The following is a 21,523-nucleotide window of genomic DNA, read 5'->3' as shown; positions in this document are numbered from 1 at the left end:
AAAACATCATACTCCTCATCCTGCTAGGATAAGTAATTCTGTCTCATAAGTAAGGTTGACACATGTATTGAGTCCCATTGTTTTTTAATCCTGTACTACCAGAAATCCCTGAGTGCCAATTAAAAAAAAAAAGGGTTTTCTCATTTATTTAATAGAACTCATTAAAATTCAACTAACAAATGGTATTACAGAGGCCTTTATTAAACAATTCATTATTTCGAATAGCAAAAATCCAACTTCATATGGTTGTTTCTAAATGGCCAAGCAGGCCCAACAATTAGTTATCTCAGTCGGAAGTCACTAACCTAGATAGCATATTAAAAAGCAGAGACATTACTTTGCCAACAAAGGTCCGTCTGGTCAAGGATATGGTTTTTCCAGTGGTCATGTATGGATGTGAGAGTTGGACTGTGAAGAAAGCTGAGTACCAAAGAATTGATGCTTTTGAACTATGGTGTTGAAGAACTCTTGAGAGTCCCTTGGACTGCAAGGAGATCCAATCAGTCCATCCTAAAGGAGATCAGTCCTGGGTGTTCATTGGAAGGACTGATGCTGAAGCTGAAACTCCAATACTTTGGCCACCTCATGTGAAGAGTTGACTCATTGGAAAAGACCCTGATGCTGGGAGGGATTGGGGGCAGGAGGAGAAGGAGACGACAGAGGATGAGATGGCTGGATGGCATCACCAACTTGATGGCAAGAGTTTTGAGTAAACTCTGGAAGTTGGTGATGGACAGGGAGGCCTGGTGTGCTGCAATTCATGGGGTTGCAAAGAGTCGGACACGACTGAGCGACTGAACTGAACTGAACTGAAATGAACATCTGAATTATTAAGGACCCATCAGATCCTTTGCCTTAGATCCAGCTCTGGGTTCCTTTGCTCACATCTGTCTGGGCACATTTTAAATGCTATATGCTTTGTTCTGATTTTTACCTCCTGAATGAGAAGTGCTTAATTCTAGGTTGGATTATTCTCATAGTCTGTGATGATCAATTTCATAACTAGCCATCAAAGAGCTGTAGAAGAAATCTATGGGGCTGACTTCTACCATCTCCAGTCCATCCCCTCTTGGGGGCACCTGAGCCTAGCAAGGACACAGCAGCCTGAACTGGACACAGACCATGACTCCTCATGAAAGATCCGACCTCACCTCTTCATTATCAAAGATCGATGATCCTACTCTCCTTCACTGGAGCCATGAATTCAGGATTCTATAATCCACCATTCAGTACATGCAGCGTTCACTTACCACATGCCTGACTCTAATGGTCCCTGTTCTCCCAAAACTTACAATTGAATGTGAAAGTTACAAAAAAAAAAAAAAAAATCTAGAATCAGGAAATACTTGGCTTACTTGTCAAATTCATTGCTCCTCTTAAATGACTTTAAACTCATGTGTGTTTGAGTTTAGCAAACCCTTTGTAAACTTAAAGGATTTTTTCTCTTTACAGTTTCATTAGTAAAAGGCTTAGACAGCAAGTGAAAACCAAATGCTTGAATGTCTCAAACTGGTCTGGAAGTTAGAACACTCTCCATGCAAGACCATCTCATTACAAGGTGACTAACCTTTTGGACCTGAAAAGCTATCTTGCTGTTTCTCTATCTTCTTTTTGAACTAAGGTGGCTCATTTATTAATATTTATGCCGCTGCCCTTGCAGGCACGGGAGGAGAGAACGTGTTTGCATGCATGTAAGTCCATCTATCTGTCTGCGTGTTCAGGGGGTGGTGATTCAGGCAGGCTTCCCGGGAGATCTGGCTGCTTGCCTTAGACTTTCCCTCACTCCCTGATCATGGAGGAGGCTGTAGATACTCTAAAATATGTTTTCCCAGCCTTTGTCCATTGCCTGCCACATTATCGAGAAAGAAAAAAAAAGAAGGAAAAAGCAGATGGAGTCAACCTTAGGCAAAGACAAAACAGACAAGTGTCTGATGGGTGGGAGAACTCTTGAGAAAAATGCTTTTTCCTCGTTTCATCTTCATAGGTGCTGACTTCATAGATGAATTGGAACCCTGATTTTCTCCATCTGTCTGCATTTTCCTAAACAGGAGCAGTAGGTCCAATTCAGAGGGACTATCTTATTGGGTTAGGAAGATCCCCTGGAGGAGGGAATGGCAACCCACTCCAGTATTCTTTCCTGGAGAATCCCATGGACAGAGGAGCCTGGTGGGCTACAGACTGTGGGGTCACAAAGAGTTGGACACGACTGAGCGACTAACACTTTTACCTTGTTGGGACGGTCCAGTGGTTAAGACTCTGCACTTCCACTGGAGGGGGCATGGGTTCTATCTCTGGTCAGGGAACTAAGACCCCACATGACTGGGGGCTAAGATTCCACATATCATGGGGCATGCTGCCCCCCCAAAAGACAAAAGGACTGTCTTATCTGCTGTGGACAATGGCAAGGCAGGAGGTCAAAAAGAAACAGAGGGGTTGGAGAGAGGAACATGGCTCTGTGAATTAATTTTTTAATATTTACAAATAGGGCCTTGAACCTCAGGAGATCTAGGCAACTTGAAAAGATCCCATTGTTCCTCAACTCACTCATCCAGCCAGCATTTCCTCAGTAGTGACCATGAACTTGAAGGCACTGTAGGATGCATTAAAGAACTCCTCCCTCAGAAGCCCTGACTTGGTCAGGCGACACAGCCTGTCACCTGTAGCCTGGGAGCCAAATCAGCTGTCACAAGATGGGGGAGGAGGGAGAGACCCTCAGAGAGGTCAGCTGGGCCAAACTGGGCATGTGTGCTTTTGACCAGAAGTGATAGAGGAAAGGCTTCTAGAGAATGACAGGGACAAAGGTGGAAGAGCCCCAGGGGTTCCTGGTGGAAATTTAAATTGGTTTCCAGGCTACAGCACAAGTCCAGAGGAGACATGAGAGATACAGATGGACAGGAAGACTGTGGCCAACCCAAGACAGTTCTTCATCCTAGAATAAAGAGTTCAGAATTGATTTAGCAGACAGTAAGCAAAGGCAACGGGATTCCCAGGTGGTGCCAGTGGTAAGGAACCCGTCTGCCAACCCGTCTCTGCAGGAGACATAACAAGCGGAGGTTTGATCCCTGGCTCAGAAAGATCCCCTGGAAGAGGCATGGCAACCCACTCCGGAATTCTTGCCTGGAGAATCCCATGGACAGAGGAGCCTGGCAGGCTGCAGTCCATAGGGTTGCAAAGAGTCAGACACGACGGAAGCGACTTTACACACACAGACACACACACACACACACACAAGTAACCGTAACACGTCTAACATCAGCGGCCAGGACAGAGGTGAGGAGCAGAGGTCAGAGGCAGGGAGGGGGCCAGCGAGCTGCTCCTGCAGCTGTGAGAAATCAGTGTCCCAGGACAGCAAAGCAGGGGCCGAGAACACTGGTGACAAGTGGAAGGTGGACGAGGAGGAGAAAAGGAGTCAAAGATGCTTTCAAGGAAAGAGGAAGGAGATCTTGAATTTAACAATAAGACCGCATCATCTGGAATGCTGGTTTAAAATGATGAAAATGTGTCAGTGGGGATCGCAGAAGAGGCTGGTCATTCTGAAGGAACTAGGTGATTAAAGGCACCGCCAAGGAGCAGCGAGATGAGGGTCTCTGGGTGCTTAGACCCCACCCTACCAGGTACTGCAGGGCGGCCTCCCCTTGGAGTAAAGTCCGGGAGTCCGCCCCGGGGGGCAGTCCCGGAATGACCCCCGGGACACAGTGCCCGCTGAAAGGGACTTTCCACAGGTCACAGCAGTGTCCTTACTGTCAAATCCTGTGTTCCCTCCAGTTCTCAACTCTACTTGCCCCCACATTAACATTTCTGGCCTCTCCTCCATCTTGAAGCTTTCTGCCCCCTTTGACTTCCGTTCCTGCACACTCACTGTGCCCTCGCCTTTTCTAACGTGCTTTTTTTAAAATCGAAGGATAACTGGTTTAGAGTATTGCGTTAGTTCCTGCGGTGTAGCAGCGTGAATCAGCTGTATGTGTGCATACATCCCCTCCCTCTAAGCCTCCCGCCCACCCCCCCAGCCCACCCCCCAGGTCATCACAGAGCACCGAGCTCAGCTCCCTCTGCTATTCGGCAGCTTCCCACCAGCGAGCTATTTTACACGTGTGAGTGTATATATGTCAACGCTATTTTCTCAATTCATCCCACCCTCCCTTCTCCCCCGAGCCTGGTGCCCACGAGTCTGTTCTCTAAGTCTGCGTCTCTGCTCCTGCCCTGGAAATAGGTTCATCTGTACCATTTTTCTAGATTCCACATATATGCGTTCTATGCGTTAATACAAGGTACTTGCTTTTCTCTTTCTGACTTACTTCGCTCATGTCCTCTGATGTACCCTTATAACTGCACATGTTCCTGCAGTTCCAATCTCTCCTTGGGTTAAGGGGAGGTGCATTTTATACTTCTATTATTTAAATCACTACTATATGCCAGTGTCTCTCCAGTACATAGACAGACAGCTCAAATCTGACTTCCACACCATTCCTTCCTACCTGCCTACTGATGTTTCTGAAGTAGCTCACGTGGACGTGGCTACAATGGGACCCATCCCTCATCAATGGGCAAATCATCTCTGATCCCCTTCTCTTTGTCTGGCCTCACATCTGGTGAAATACTTAGTTTCATTCCCCTTTTGAAGTTTCCCACATTTTATTTTATTAAAGATGTTTTTTAAATGTAAACCATTCTTAAAATCTTTTATTGAATGTGTTACAATATTGCGTCTGTTTTATGTTTTGCTTTGTGGCCACAAGGCATGTGGGATCTCAGCTCCCCAACCAGGGACCGAACCTGCACCCCTTGAACATTGGAAGGCAAAGTCCTAACCCCTGGACCACCAGGGAGGTCCTGTCCCCCATTTTAAAAACTGTTTAAACTCTGTCCTAACAGTTTTTTTCCAGGTGGCCTCACAGAGTCTTCCTGGCCCTCGGTCCCTTCTGTGTAGCCATCCTTTCTACCCCTGTGCCATTGTATATAAATTCAGGTAAATAACTAATCATGGCCTTACTAAAAGTCACCTTTTACCCCCTGATACATACAACATTGTTCTCGTGGCATAATGCATGGTGCAATCTCAGCATAACCAACTGGGCTACCACCATCTTCTCCCTCTCCTAGAATTTTATCATCCATTTCTACTGGCCTAGCAACAGCTCCTTAAATGTGCCATATGTTTCCACGCTTTTGTGCCTTAACTCTGTTTTCTCAGGTGATGATGCCCTCTGGGCCCTTCTTATCCTGGCAAGATCCTTCAAGTCCCAATTTATAAGTCTTTTTCTCTGACCCTACTAGTGAGATGTAGCCCTATGGCACTTACTACACTATTATCAGTTCAGTTCAGTCACTCAGTCGTGTCCGACTCTTTGCGACCCCATGAACCGCAGCACGCCAGGCCTCCCTGTCTATCACCAACGCCCGGAGTCTACCCAAACCTATGTCCATTGAGTTGGTGATGCCATCCAGCCATCTCATCCTCTGTCGTCCCCTTCTCCTCCTGTCCCCAATCCCTCCCAGCATCAGGGTCTTTTCCAATGAGTCAGCTCTTCGCATGAGGTGGCCAAAGTATTAAAGTTTCAGCTTCAACATCAGTCCTTCCAGTGAACAACCAGGACTGATCTCCTTTAGGATGGACTGGTTGGATCTCCTTGCAGTCCAAGGGACTCTCAAGAGTCTTCTCCAACACCACAGTTCAAAAGCATCAATTCTTTGGCGCTCAGCCTTCTTCACAGTCCAACTCTCACATTCATACATGGCCACTGGAAAAACCATAGCCTTGATTAGATGGACCTTTGTTGGCAAAATAATGTCTCTACTTTTTAATATGCTGTCTAGGTTGGTCATAACTTTCCTTCCAAGGAGTAAGCGTCTTTTAATTTCATGGCTGCAATCACCATCTGCAGTGATTTTGGAGCCCAAGAAAATAAAGTCTGACACTGTTTCCACTGTTTCCCCATCTATTTGCCATAAAGTGATGGGACCAGATGCCATGACCTTAGTTTTCTGAATGTTGAGCTTTAAGCCAACTTTTTCACTCTCCTCCTTCACTTTCATCAAGAGGCTTTTTAGTTCCTCTTCACTCTCTGCCATAAGGGTGGTGTCATCTGCATATCTGAGGTTATTGCTATTTCTCCTAGCAATCTTGATTCCAGCTTATGCTTCTTCCAGCCCAGCATATTATAGTAAGTAGCATATGTGTTTGTCTCCCAACTTGAAGATAAGAATTGCAGTTTAATCACATTTGTATCCCTACAACCTAATACATGTCTGGAACACAGTTGATGTCCTGGATATATTTAATTAACATGCAGCAGTAGTGGTGAGGATTTATTAAAGCAGATGCCATAGGGTGCTGCCCCCACAGATAGCGTGTCAAGATAATGGTTCAAAGTTTCAAAGAGTATCTTTGGAAATACTCACCTGCTGAGCAGGGCGGTTGGCGGGGTGCGGGGGAGGGGCTGTTGATGAGTGCAGGGAAGGAGAATGGAAGGGGGATTCAGCTCTATAGGCAATAGAAAATTCTAAAAACACAAGGAATGAGTCATCAGCCCTCTGGATGTGCTTGTTGCATTTTGTTTTCAACAATTCTCTTGGAATGTCAAAGCAGAAAAGATCCTCTATAGAACGTATATGTCTGAAATCTCTGCACTAAAGGAAAAAGACAGCTAAAAATTAATAGCTAGCCATCTGCCTTTGATGGTGCTTGCTATAAGTTTTAAAAATTGACAAATTGGACCGGTATGCTGATTAAAATTCTCTTTGCTTCCCCAGCTTTGATCCTTATCTGCATATGTTGCATAAAATATTTTATATAACTATAAAAAAGTAAAATTTGACTAGCATAAATAAAAAAGACTTGAGGATTTCCAAAGTCACATTAAAGTAAGTTTTAAGCCTGAGAAATATAAGATAATGCTTCCATCATGGTAGAAGCTCATCAACTAAGGCACCTAGCTTTTTCTTCTTTTAAATGTTCACTCCTGCATCTCTCACATCACTGGCCCCTGGCGGGTTTCAATGCATATTGAATGAATGAATGTCTTAGACTATAAGCTTCTGGAGGGCAAGAAAGTGCATCAGTTTATGCTTGAATTGATGAGCATAAGCATCCACTGGGGACTCAGTTATGTTTGTTATGGCTTCTAAACAGAGGCAGTCACTATATAAGAAAAAAAATGGCCATCCACCTGACTGGGAATAAAACTCTAAAACAAACAAAATTCTCAAAGTTCTTATAAGGGATCTAAGAGGGCAAAATTTTGAAATCTCCAAGTTTTTAAGGAGGACTGCAGCAATGATGATTCAAGATAGGTAAACATAGCTTTCTTCTACTTTTAACATTAAGAAAACAAAATAAAGCAAAACGAAAGCTTATCCATGCTTACTGAAATTGAATGAATGCATAAAATACTCTTATTTGGAGAGAGACTTTGTTATAATTTCCCTGTGCAGATAAAGGAATTTGTTGACGAGAAATTCACCTGTAAAAGTACACATGTTGTGAGATGTCTACGTTCCAAAGAGACACATGAATAAAACTTCGATCCACACGAAATCCTCTTTATGATGCTCTTACACATTCCTGTTTCTTTAAGAAGTAAGTAAAACCAGTTTTCTCCATTTCTTTTTTTAATTAATTAATGTTTGGCTGCGCCAGGTCTTCATTGCGGCACAAGGACTTTCTCTAGTCGGGGCAAGTAGGGGCTACTTTGGCCGCGGTGCGCGGGTTTTTCACTGTGGTATGCGGGCTTCTCACTGTGGTGGCTTTCCTTGTTATGGAGCACAGGGTCTAGGTGCACAGACCCATCGGGCTATTGAGCACAACTATAAGGCTCAGTAGCTGTAGCACATGGGTTTAGTTTCCCTGAAGCACGTGGGGTCTTTCTGGACCAGGGATTGAACCCACGTCCTCTGCATCGGCAGGCGGATTCTTCACCACTGGACCACTGGAGAAGTTTTCCCCATTTCTTAATGATATCTCATTCAGTGTTTCAGCACACAACTGTCTCGGGACTCCTTATTCTCGTTGTGTTTAGACTTCTGGTTCCTTTTTCTCCAGCTCCAATTTGCCTTCTTTGGACCCTTTCTGTTATGGAGACTAATAATAATTCAACAGCTCTGTGAATTACACTAGGTGTAAATTATGTAGGGGGCTTAACCTGTGTGCTTCTTGACCGGAGAGGCTATTTCTTTCATCTCTGCATTATTAGTGTCTAGCAAGCGCCCGACACTAGCAGGATTGAACTTGATATTTCTGAAGGTGTAAATGAACACCTTACCTTAATAAATCACCTCTAACTTCTCCTAGTCTCAAGAGGAGGAATGAGTAAGGAACAAAGAAAAGATTTACTGAGGAGTCTCATTCTTGTTCGAACATTTGACTTACAAAAGAAAGTTTCTCTCTGCTGCTGGCAAACAGCATGAAGCTGGAGTGAATCATTTCACCCCCTGGAACTGCCCCTGCCTGGGACTAACACTTAGGTTTCTACTGCAAAGGGTTATGATGTTGTAAATCTCAATCTTAAACTAGGTACTCCATCCGTTATTTCCTGAAGATCAAAATTTTAACAAGCAGAGGTGAAGAAACAGGTATCAAGAATGGCCAGCCTGCCGTGTCCAGAGCACTGGAAGCCCCAGTTGCCTGTTCTGAGCAGACACATTAGCCCTGTGACTCTGGGCCAAGCAGCTCCCCCATCCCTGACACTGCTTCCTCATTTAAAAAATAGAGTACATATTATATAACAAAGAATAATGTCTTGTCTTGCTTGTTGTTGGGAGAGGAAAATAAAGAGGTTAAAGTTCTATGTTAACTCTGATGTTTCATTTAAATGTAAAGCCCAGTGCGTCCTTGGTGGTCCTGTGGCTAAGAATCTGCCTACCAGTGCAGGCGACATGAATTTGATCCCTGATCCAGAAAGATCCCACGTGCAGTAGAGCAGCTAAGCCAGTGAATTGCAACTATTGAAGCCTGTGCACCTAGAGTCCCTTTTCTGCAACAAGAAGTCACCACAATGAGAAGCCTGCACAACGCAGCAGAGAGAGGCCCCCCACACCCCATAACTAGAGAAAACTCTCACACAGCAACAAAGACCCAGTGCAGCTATAGATAAATAAATACTTCTAAAAGTGTTAAAGAGATCATTAAAAAACTTTTAAAAAATAAATGCAAAGTCAACAAAACAATCACAGATGGCATTGGGACCTACAAATCTCAACTTCATGCAATGCTCCAATCTCTGTATCAGGCAGGAAGATGAAGACAGGAAGCAGAAATTTTAAAATTGAAGGAGAAACCAGTTCAAACTTTAGGTGAATGTGTAAGGAGGAAAAACAAAAATTCCTCAATGTTACAAAGTCAGGTTCAGGGTGGAAGGGGGCTGTGGGGGACATCAATGTTCCAGGAGTTTGAAAGGGAAGTTATTCACATTCCAGTCCTATAATTTATGAAAAACACCATACAGGCTATTTTAAGAAAGTTCAGATGCAGTCAATACAGAGATAATTCACTGCTCCCTTCCACGTTTTCAAGAGACAAACTTGAGTAGAGGCAGGAGTCTTAGGCTGGTTCAGTGGAGGGGACCAAGGCAGCTGATCCCCTGACATCCAGAAAGAACACTTGCCCTCAGAAGACATGGAGACACCACTGAACTTTCTAAACCCTGGGCTTAGGTCCTGGGAAAAGGGGTCCTTGAGGCAATCCATGCATTTGCGACTGGGTGTTGCTGCTCTATAAACCCTCTCAAATAAGAATCATCCAGAGGAAGGTGGGAAGATTTGGTAGCAAGTCAGAATCAAGAGACAGTCACCACATATTATAAGCTCTTACATAACCAGGAAATGATTGTATGGCATGTCTTGTAAATCATAAAGCAGGGAGTTGAAAACTATACGCATAAAAGGCTCATATTAAAACGTGATGAGTGCTTTTAATTACTTTTGACCTAGAAGTTTAAAGATACCTTGAATGAAGTGTTAATTTTTCAAGAATACATTGATTTTAGGATGGATTGGATTATGCTTTCTGAATAAAAATGATAATTCCCTGGCATGGTGTACCTATCACATATTCCAGGTGATTTCTGGTCAAATCAGCCAGGTTTTAACTGGTGGAAAAGGGATTCAGAGAAACAGCAGAAAATAGAAATGCTTGTTTGAAGCAACCTATCGGTTTTGAGGTAATGTGTCCTATGCGTTTTAAACTTCTAAAGAGAATGGTTCCAAACGTTGGCAGTGACAAATTCAAATACATCTAATACATTTGCCTATCTCCGTTTTTGAGTTTCCAGAATTACTCTTGGTAAATGATATAGTCATCTTTATTTATAAGATTATAATTAAATACATTTGTAAGATTTATATAATCTTAAGAGATGTTGAATAGTGACTCTGTGACCAGTTAATTCCAAAGTGAAACAATTTCCTGTATTCATAATTATCTTTTTAAGATTAGAGTGATGGTTCTTCTTTTTTTTCTTAACTGAAATTTTAGATTCCTTTTTTGAAATAAAATAGGCTCTTCATTATATACAAGCTTATTTTTTTCTGAGTTGTAAAAATTTTCTCCTTTTTTTTTCTCTTGGCCCTATATTACCCATGGGAGGCCCCTGTTCAGTCCTGACTGCCATGATGAGACAGACAGAAGCATGAAGACACTTCTGCATCTGTAGTGGAAACCTGAGCTGCAGACAATAACTGCTCCTGGTGTCAGGAGCCGGTCCTTGGACACGTGCACAAGAATCTGACCTGCCCACAACCTTCTGTGACCTATGGAGACAAGAAGCAGAGAGAAAAGAAATTCTTGCCCAAGCCTAAGAGCTTCTAACTGCCTACAGCTCCTAAAAACACCACCCCCAAAGGTAATAACAAAAAGTTAATAGCAATAAGTGCATATTGATTCCCTTAAAATATCTATGATATTAAGAGACGTAAGATTTTGGCTAATCGCTCATTTTCATTATTAGATACTTCCCCCTTAACCACACCTGATAAAAATTTTTTAAGTACTTTTTGAATTTTTGATTTTTTGGTCTCACCCCACTACATGTGGGATCTTAGTTCACTAACCAGGGATCGAACCCAAGACTCCTGCAATAGAGGCACAGAGTCTTAATCACCGAACCACCAGGGAAGTCCCATACCCCATGGTGTATACTAAGAGGAAGGAGAGAGGAAAGTAAAATTGTGCAGTATCAAAGTGGGTTGGATAGGGCACAAATATTGTTTTTTAATATAGGCTTTTTTTTTAGTGGTATTGATAACGTTCCAACGAATATGAGGCCTGTTTCTCCCTCATAGCTTTTCACGATTGTACTAAATAGCCACGATTTTAGGGAAAACGGGCTGGCTTGGCCCATCACCTCCTCTTCCTTCCTGCTCTGTGAGACTTCATCCTACAGCCCAGGTGGGTCTGATTGGAAAAAATGAGGACTGCTCTTTGGTCAAGACTGATCATCCTCCAAAGAGCTCCACTATAACCTGTGATTGATTAATAACAAGCTACCGCCCCCGAGGGGAGCTTTAACCAGCAGCCTTTCCTGTCATCACCCCACCATTCTTGGAGTCTACATCTGCAGGGAGGTGACATCTCCCCAGAAGAGAGAGCCTTTCTCCAGTATCAATTTCCAGAGAAGAGGTGATCTTCAGATATAAATTCTCTCTTCTCCCGGGGGCCTGGTTCTCTGAAAGCAGGTCATCATGAGGACGCAGAAAAGGAGACTGGCAGCTGACACTCTCCTCTGCTCACTGCTACACTTCACAGTGGCCAGGGTTACAGGGTTAAAGACGGACACTGCTGCTCGGAGGCAAGCAGGGAGGCAGAAAGGAAGTCATCTTTGTTATGCCAACAGATGAAGACGAGCGGGCCTCGTCTTCCACCCTTGACAATCCAGAGTCAGTGACTTCCCATATTTATCTCTCCTTTTGTTACCCACAACCCAGGGGTTCTTAAACTTAGGTGAACATCAGAATAACCTGGAAGGCTTGTGAGAACACAGACTGCTGGGCCCCAGTTCAGGGGATGGTGATGCTGCTGGCCTAGGGACCACACTCTGGAAACCACATCCTTACCTGTCTGTCTTCCTAAATCTGGGACTGGGATCACTTGAGCAGAACTGCCTGGAATACTGGTTAAAACAGGCTTTTGTCCTTGTCAGAATCTAGACAGTTTGGGGGTAAGAATGGCAAACTCTATACCAAGTTCCCAAACGACTCTCATGAACTTTAAACTTTTGAGTCTCATCACCTTACTCTTTAGCAAAGTCTGTCATCAGTGTTCCGTCCAGTCTAGGTGAGCTTACGACACAATAAGGGAGGAGCTCTGAGTTCATCGGAAAATAGGTGAGGCACACTCGCCCCACCTCAAGGGCCAGCTGTGTTGTGAGATGCTGTAGCCATGCTGTGGGGAGGGGACAAAGTGAAAAGAAGGTCTTGGAGGATCTGCAGGGGAAGAGTGTGCGTGCGGGCATGAGAAGTCGCTTCAGCTGTATCCGACTCTTTGCAACGCTATGGACTGTGGCATGCAGCAAAGCCCCCAGGGAAAAGCACCTCTTAGAAAACCAAGGTGGACCACATGGTCTAGCTCTCCAGCCAGCTAAGAGTCCCTTCTTCTAAGACTCGTTTCTGAAGTTTCAGTTTTAATTAGGGAAAAAAAAAGATGACAGTCTCCACTTTTAAGCAGGGAGGCTGTAACTCACACTGGGCAGTCGTACCTGAGGAAGGTCCTAGAGATCTTTTCCCATCCCTCTGGGACCACACCGCTGAGTGGAAGAAGGCCTCAGTGTAGACCCTAACGGTCTTGGTCTCTATTTATAAGAGCTTCCCCGCCTGCGTTTGTGAAATCAGATGACGATCACTCTGATGTATGTATCATTTAATAATTCACATTCAACAGTTTAGAGCACTTAGTAAATAATTACCTACCATCATGAAATAAATCTTCTACCTAAGACACAGACAGACAAACTAATTCACGTCAGTTTAAGGCCCAAGAAGGACAGGGCAGAGCTGAGGCACTCATCCTATGAGTCCACATCCTGCCCCAACACCAGCCCCAGAGCCCCAGACATACAGAAGCCAGGCCCAGAGTCACTGCCGTTACCGTGGCCCCCGGGCTGTGCTGGGGCCACAGTGGAAGTGCGCTGATCAAGAACCAGCGAACACAAACGGCAGCCAGCCAGTCACAAGTGGAACAGAAGCTTTAATGGAGGTTTCTGGAGTCGGGGGCCCTGAGCCTAAAAAAATATTTCTTTCTTTCTTTCTTTTTTTTGAGCAGAAATGATGCAAGTCGGGAGCGTACTCCTATTTGTGGGCAACTCTGGGTTTTCCGAATCTTTCATTAAGTTTTCCTGAACCCGATGTTTCTTCTTGCAGCCAACATGCTAGACTCTGGCAAATCTGTTCCCCCAGCTTACCATGTTCTAAAATTATAAACCGGAATCTGCACTCCGTTGAAACCTCACGCTCTGGGCTTTCACACACCCCCTGCTCAGCATGCGTCACAAACAAAGCAGTCGCTCTGGGCTCCTCCGCGGCCTTACCTGAGCTGGTGGAGGCCGGGGATTTGCTGCGCCGGGAAGGCCCTGGGCTCTTGGTGGTGCTCCTGCGGGACGATGAAGCTATTTTGGTGTAGGAAGTGGACTTCACCACGCGACATTCTGGGGGAAGAAGAAAGGCCACACGTCAGTAGAGGGGCACGGCGCATACCATTCGACATGTACAATAAACTTAGAAATATACAGCCTTCCTCAGTCACACGTGCTTCCTGCCAGCCCAGCACATGTCCATGACAACAGAACCAAGACGATGACCAGAAAGGGCACCTGGACGTCTCAGACATCGAGCTAAATGCAGCTGTCCCTCTGTACTCACGGAGATTTGGTTCCAGAACCACCCGCCCTGAACCACCACCAGTGGTTAACTCTGGCCTGGCCAAGTGGCCCTGCAGGAGATTCCCACTTCTTAAACAAAGACAGACAAGAGTGCATATGAACAGACCAGCACAAACTCAAAGTAGACACAAGCAAGAAACAATATCAGAAGACACGATCAGAACCACCATATGAATAGCGTCTGAGAGCGTGTCTCGAGGTTTTAATTCACAAAATGGGACTTCCCTCACAGTTCAGTGGCTAAGACTTGCCACTCCCAATGCAGGGGACCCAGGCTCACTCCCTGGTCAGGGAACTAAATCCCACATGTTGCAACTAAGACCCAGCACATCCCCCCCCCCAAAAAAAAAATACATATATATATGCACACACAGAGATACTTAAAAAAAAAATACATACACTATGATTCTTTAAGAGAATAAAGTGTTAGTCACTGGGTTGCATCACCTCTTTGTGACCCCATGCACTGTAGCCCACTAGGCTCCTATGTCCATGGGATTTTCCAGGCAAGAATAATGGAGTGGGCTGCCATGCCCTCTCTTCCAGGGGATCTTCCCGACTCAGGAATTGAACCTGAGTCTCCACTGCAGGCAGATTCTTTACTGTCTGAGCCACCAGGGAAAGTCATGTAATTCACAAAACAGATCTTTGCACCATGTGACAAGGACATCCACTTGGCTCAAGGCTCTGTCCACACCACGGCCAACACCACCTGGAGTCTGTCCCAGCCTACAGACATTGGCCTGGCCTCTCAGAAGAACATTAGGAACTAGATTGGACAGATCTAATGCTGCCTGTCCACTGGCATGCTTCCAGTGACATTGTTACCAAGTGTTCACTCCATGCCAGGTGGTGAGCTCTTCTGGCCTGGAGGAGAACACACGTGACTTTGGAACCAGAAACGCCGACCCCCTGGTAGTGCACCATAATCTTTTAACCAACGAGGGCTTGTTTTTCTTCTGTGGACCTCATATTTGAAAAATGTTGGCTTATGAAACAAACTGCACAAGATAATAATACATTTCTCACTGTAAATCAAAACCAGGACTACAAGGAGGGCAAGATGACCAGGATTTTTTTTTCCTAGGTCGTGAACATTTAGAGGTCACATGAATTTAAAATAATAATTTAAAAAAGCCCGGCGTCTAGTTAGCAGGGATGAATGGTTAAAATAGAAAGCTACCAGATGGTGCACACTGGTAATAACACCCATCTGTGAGCCGCAAAGTGAATTAAAAAGTTGATTTTGGGGTCTGTCGCATGCTGTTTGCCACAGGTGCCAGAAATTGCTAGTTCTGGGCTCCACCTACCAGCTAGGGTTCTGGAGCAGCATAATAGAACCACTGTTACCACACTAAGTTGACATGTTTCCAGCCACCAGAAAGAAAGTGGGTATTTTTGTCAGGCGCTCAGTCTTACCAGAGCTAATGTAGGCGTTCTGTTTGATTTTCGGAGCACTGAAAAAACCCTGTGGACTCATGCCATGCTTCTATAGCTTCTATGGCTTCTCTTGAACTCATTTTCCACCATATTATTAATCTATCAAAAGGGTTCATTTATTCATTTGCCTCCCCATCCCCTACTCCCTTGGTGGTGGTTTAGTCGCTAAGTTGTATCTGACTCTTGCGACCCCATGGACTGTAGCCCACCAGGCTCCTCTGTCCATGGGATTCTCCAGGCAAGAATACTAGGGTGGGTTGCCATTTCCTTCTCCAGGGGATCTTCCCGACCCAGGGATCAAACCCGGGTCTCTTGCACTGCAGGCAGATTCTTTACTGACTGAGCTACCAGGGGTACCACCTAGTCCTGGCATATTTAAAAGCATATAATAGCTGCTCAATAAATACTGGCCCCCGTTGTTACTCATCTTGTTACCGCCTGTGTGAACTCAACTATTATTTGCTAGAATGATCCAACCTCTCATTTTACAGACAAGGCAAGTGAGACTCTGAGGGTCTAAATGGTCTGCAATGGAATCCCAGTCTCCCGGATCCTCACAACCCCAGGATCTGGTGCAGTGGCCTGTTCCATTGTGAGTAAAGGTTGGAAAATTAACAGTGACCATGGACAGGGCAGATGGACAAGTGGGTGGTGGTGGATAATGGGAAGGAAGGCAAGCAACCCATTCTCATATCAACATTAAATTAAAATTTAATTACTAAAGCTGGGAGTCTGTCAAGATGCTTACTGCATCAAAAAAAAAAAAAGAAATAAGGAACTCTCTTTCAAAAATGGAATTATAGGAAATAATCGTTTGGGAGATCATGGAGTCTGAAAGACAATTACAAATCTCAGGCCACTTGCCTTCAGGACAAGAGCGAAGCTTCCTGAGTCCTACAGGGAGATTAGCATAATCCTGAAAGGCTAGGGCTGAATAACAGAAAGCAGACACTCAACAAGGATAGTAACTGCATCCTCCGCCACCACCCAGGGTCAAAATAAAACCAACTGAAGACACTTGCAGCACCGCCATAAATTAGAGAAAAAAAAGAAAAAATACAAAGGACTCCAATCATCTTTCCCATTACAGTTTAGATTTTAATTACTTTAAATGGAAGTGGTATTTTATGATGGTGAAAGATGTCATGGAGAAGGACAAATGCTTCATTACTTTAGAGAGAATGCCAAAATCTCTGTCAGCTTAAAAGCACAATTTAGAAAGCTTGTGAATAATATGATCTAAATGGCCAGTAAAGTACAAAACTTTATTTGTTCTCATGAAGGCCATTTTCACAGTGTCTGGCAAGGAAGCAAATAGCACCCTCCCCTCTCTGCTGGGGTCATTTGCCTCTGGGGTCAATCACTTCATTCTGATATTTTTGGCATCTTCCTATTAAGAGGGATGCATTTTCTTTGGCTGTGGGGACACTTCTTGAGGAGTATGAGATTGAAGGGCTTTAGGTAAGCCACTTGAAAGAAGCTTCAGGACAGTAATTTCTCTTGCCACTGATGGTCACACCTTACCCAAGTACAGAAAATCAGATGAAATACATTAACTGGGTCTCTGTGACTGGACCTCCCATAGCAAGCAAGTAAGCAAGCAAAGTCTGATTAAATCTCTGCTTTAGAAAGTCGCTATAATCATAGCTCTGTGAGGGGGAGAGTACCATTCTCCATATGGCCTGTACTAACGTTAGCTTTACAGATGTTCCCATAATTTGGTAAGAGAGGTTAGGACACTTCCCACCTTCACCCGGGACCCCAACTCATGAAACAGGTGCTCTGTGATGCCAGGATGTGAATGCAGAGGGAGGAAACTGGGGAAGGAATACACCCTTCGGCCCCATTCCCAGTGGCATGAGAACCACCCCTCCTCCCACCCCGCAGAGCAGATTCTCCCCCAACTCAGAAATAGTTGGGAAGTGTAGGCTGATGTGTAACGAAGGGTGCTAGAGAACAGGAACAATTCCAGAACTCCATCACTGGCATCAGCAGCTGACCTGAGCTCACATAGCCGAGACGCTCATGCATTCAACAGAGCCTGATAGTATCTTTTGGAGAACCGTGAAGGACAAGGTGATGTCCCCTCAATGCCTAGGCAGCCTTACTGACATGCTGCAAACTGGCTAGAGAATATCCTCTAAACAAGAGATTTCTTTACTCCTCTAAGCTCTTTGTAAAGCCAGCAGATTAAAATCACTGTCAGGCAGAGACCTCTCAGTGATCACTACTCTAAATTCAGTTGTCCATGAGATGGGCACATTCATTTGGAAGCATCTGTTACCAGCAGTAGATGCTCTGTGCTTTCTTGCCCATCCTGGTAACAAAGACAGGCTCCCTGCTAAACTTGGCAAAGGTACAAAGCTTCCAAATGGAATAGTATAGCTCAGCTGGTAAAGAATCCACCTGCAATGCAGGAGACCCTGCTTCGATTCCTGGGTCGGAAGATCCCCTGGAGAAGGGAACAGCCACCCACTCCGGTATTCTATACAGTCCATGGGGTCACAAAGAGTCGGACAGGACTGAGTGACTTTCACTTTCTTTTACTTCCTCTCCGTGGCTACATGCCAGAGAGTCAGGGAGACCATTTAGTTCTAGAGACTTTTGACAAATATGGCACAAGTTCAGTGACCAACAGAGAAAACCTGCAATTCTGGCTGTCTAACTGTCCAGCAAAAGTACCTTTTACATGTTCAGATGCTCTGGGTTGGAATGACCCATCTGAGAATACCACGGTTATAAATGGTTACCCATTCAAAGCTGTCCTCAATTCATGAATATCCTCCCCTCCTGTCTTGGTGAGGGGCTGGCCAGAATCTTTCTGGTACACCTCCAGGGCCTGGGGTATTCACCACCTTCTGGATCAGCCTTCTGGCTGTTGAAGCTCTGACCATCCTGCTTAGCCTCCAGCTTTCAGTGTGGATGAGCTGGAAGACCATTCCTGGTGTGACTGACGGCTCAAGTTTACTTCCTATAGAAACATAATGATTTTCATACTTTAGGGCAGTCTTTTGAAGTGAAATGGCTCAGTCGTATCCAACTCTTTGAGACCCCATGGACAGTAGCCTGCACCAGGCTCCTCCGTCCATGGGGTTTTCCTGGCAAGAATACTGGAGTGGGTTGCCATTTCCTTCTCCAGGGGATCTTCCCGACCCAGGGGTCAAACCTGGGTCTCCCGCATTGTAGGCAGACGCTTTACCATCTGAGCCACAAATGTTGGCTCCTAGGAACTCCTTGGTGGTCCAGTGGTTATGACTCCGCAGGGTTTACGTTCAATCCCTGGAAGGGGAACTAAGATCCTGAAAGCCTCGCGGCAAGGCAAAAGAAAACAAGCAAAAGATTCCACAAAGGCAGGCTCCTGCAGGAAGGGCCGATCTGCTGAATTTCCCTGGTGGGGATGAAGGCTCTGAGAACTGAGGCCCATTCTCTTTTTTCTGCACCACTCAGGTTCAGTCAGTTCTCACACCGCAGTGAGAACTCCCATTCCTACTGATGGCGGGGTTTGGAACCAGCGTTCCAAAGCTCCAAATGCAGCAGGTCTTGGCATAAAAGCAGTGGAGACAGAAATACCCTAAACCATAGTTTTTCTAAAAAATAAAATCTGTAGCAGATTGGACTGGAAGCAAAGGTGTCAGCTGGAGTGGCTTCACTGGAGAATAAAGTCCCAGAAACTGAGATTTTTTTAAAAGCACCTTCTAAAAATATATCTCTGTGTGTCTAAACCCAGCGCCTAGCCTGGCCCACCACAACCCTCAGAAGCCCCAGCTCAGAATGGCAGGTGGCACACACGTGTTCCTGCGTGATGCTGCGTGGCTGCCGGCTGTGAAACCAATAGGAATCAGCTCTGGAGCACTTGCTAGCTGGGTGCTGACCCTTCGATGACATCTAGAGGATGCTTTCTGGCGCTGGCATGCTCTGTCCTGACATCTCGGGAGTCACCACTCAGATCTACTGTTTTAATTGTGTGAGCGAGTCTCTTCCCCAAATACTTTTTTTTTTCCTCCTGAGAGTCAAGTAAGAAGTAATTTTCCCTGCATAACAGCTGAGTGTCATCTGGTGCCTAGAGACGGCCTGGTAGCCCAGGTTCCTGCTGTCTCGTCTGTCACCCTGAGTGTTCTTCTCCACGGAGTCCCAGCCCGTTCCTCGTACCATCTTCAAGTTTCAGCCCTGGGGAAAAGAGAAAAAGAGGAAGTCTTCCGAACACGAAACAGGAAAGGCTGCCGTGTGCCTCGCCGCACCAGATCTTTCCTTCCTGATGCGAATCTGGGTCTTTCCTTTTTGCCACATCAGCTGTGCTGTTCAGTGCCAGGCGCTAGTGGACTCCCTGCTTGCTACCCACTCGATTCCGGCAGCGTCTCCCTGGCTGTGACGACCAGAACATGTCTCCACACGTTGCCACAGCCCCTGGCTGAGAACCACTTCTGGATCTCTCCACTAGCCACGTTCCCAACGGTCTTCAATAAATTCTTCAATTCTTCCTTGAGGGCATTAACAAAGCCATCACCAACCACCTGCCCGGGGGCCTAAACAATGCACTTTGCACATTCTTTCCATAGATTGGGTCAACATGACCATGCCCTCCTTGAGGGGATCTTCTCCACCTAGGGATCAAACCTGCGTCTCTTATGTCTCCTGCATTGGCAGGCGGGTTCTTTACCACTAGCGCCACCTGGGAAGCCCCAAAACAATGCATTCTGCACATTCTTTCTGTAGATTTGGCCAACATGGATTCATAGTTTCAGGTATCTGTGGATCCGCTGCAGAGAAGATAACGTGACTGGCAATGTTGTAAGTCTTCCAGTTGTTTGTTAAAATCAGATCAGCACGCACTGCTTTGCCGTCTCTGAGAACACAGTGACATGGGACCCTGAAACACTCTTGGCTTCTTAGTTGAGAGTTTGGAAAATGGAAGAACTCTGAAATCAAGGTGCTACAGAGCCACCACAGTCCCTTCGAAGGTTCTAGAAAAGAACCCTGGCCTTGCCGCCGCCTCTTCCTGGTGGCTCCAGGTGTTCCCTGGCTCACGTCCGCATCATGGAGACCTCTGCCCACATCTTCACGTGGACTTTCCCTCAGTGTGTCTGTGTCAAAACCTTTTGCCTCCTTCTTAGGCTGGTATTTGTGACGGCATTTCAGGTTTGCCTGGAAGATCAAGATAATCTCCTCATCTCAGGATCCTTCACTTAATTATATCTGCAGAGAAGCTTTTTCTAAGTTAGGGAACATTTCAGTCAGTCAGTTCAGTTGCTCAGTCGTGTCTGACTCTTTGCAACCCCATAGACTGCAGCACGCCAGGCTTCCCTGTCCATCGCCAACTCCCTGAGTTTGCTCAAACTCATGTCCATCGAGTCGGTGTTGCCATCCAACCATCTCATCCTTTCTCGTCCCCTTCTCCTCCTGCCTTCAATCTTTCCCAGCATCAGGGTCTTTTCCAAGGAGTCAGTTCTTTGCATCAGGTAGCCAAAGGATTGGAGTTTCAGTTTCAGCACTAGTCCTTCCAATGAATATTCGGGACTCATTTCCTTTAGAATTGACTGGTTGGATCTCCTTGCAGTCCAAGGGACTCTCACGAATCTTCTCCAACACCACAGTTCAAAAGCATCAATTCTTTGGTGCTCAGCTTTCTTTATGGTCCATTTACAAGGGACCATAAAGAAAGGGAACATTTACAAGTTGACATTCTTGGGTGGTCATTCAACCTACTACAGTGTATCGCAACTTTAGGACAAACCTTTCTTAAAAATTTTTGTCAGGATTCTGCTGTTACTTCCCTGCCTAAAGCCCTTCTAGGACTCATTGCTGCTCTTTGAGAACACGCTGAGCACAGCCTGTAAGGTCCCTGCCCACCTCAGCTCCTCTCTCCTCCCTCTGTACACACTATGCAGTTTCTGACAGACACTAAGTATCTTCCTGCCTCTGGCCTGTAGAGAACACTAATTTCCCTGCAGGAGGAACAATTCTCCCCTTGTGCTGTCTCATTTCCGCTCATCCTTCCCTGTTCAGCTTAAATTCATCTATTTTGCAAATGTTTACCAAGTTCCTGCTGTTTAGGTGCCAGGATGCAGTAGTAAATCAGGAGACAGGGTACCTGCTCTGATGGGAGTTTACACCATAGAAGATGAAATGGGCCTTAAAACACAAAAACAAGAACAAGAGCAGATTTTCTAAAAGCTCTGTCAAGGAAAGAAAGATGCCGTGACAGTGACAGCGAGTGGCTG

The 21,523-nt window shown here is 45.3% G+C and overlaps 1 protein-coding gene across 6 annotated transcripts in view; it reads right to left on the bottom strand.

Annotated features, from left to right (window-relative positions):
• DCLK1 (doublecortin like kinase 1) overlaps positions 1 to 21,523 on the bottom strand; it is a 343,458-nt gene that overhangs the window by 86,951 nt on the left and 234,984 nt on the right. For all 6 annotated transcript variants that reach the window (XM_043891772.1, XM_043891771.1, XM_043891773.1 and 3 more), the window contains exon 5: positions 13,515 to 13,631. In XM_043891772.1, coding sequence (XP_043747707.1) covers positions 13,515 to 13,631 — 117 coding nt within the window. The remainder of the gene's footprint in view (positions 1 to 13,514; positions 13,632 to 21,523) is intronic.

The sequence above is a fragment of the Cervus elaphus genome, chromosome 30 (assembly GCF_910594005.1).
Source record: "Cervus elaphus chromosome 30, mCerEla1.1, whole genome shotgun sequence".
NCBI classification, from domain to species: Eukaryota; Metazoa; Chordata; class Mammalia; order Artiodactyla; family Cervidae; genus Cervus; species Cervus elaphus.
The sequence above is the reverse complement of the archived record's forward strand: the minus strand, read 5'-3'. Positions and strand labels throughout refer to the sequence as shown.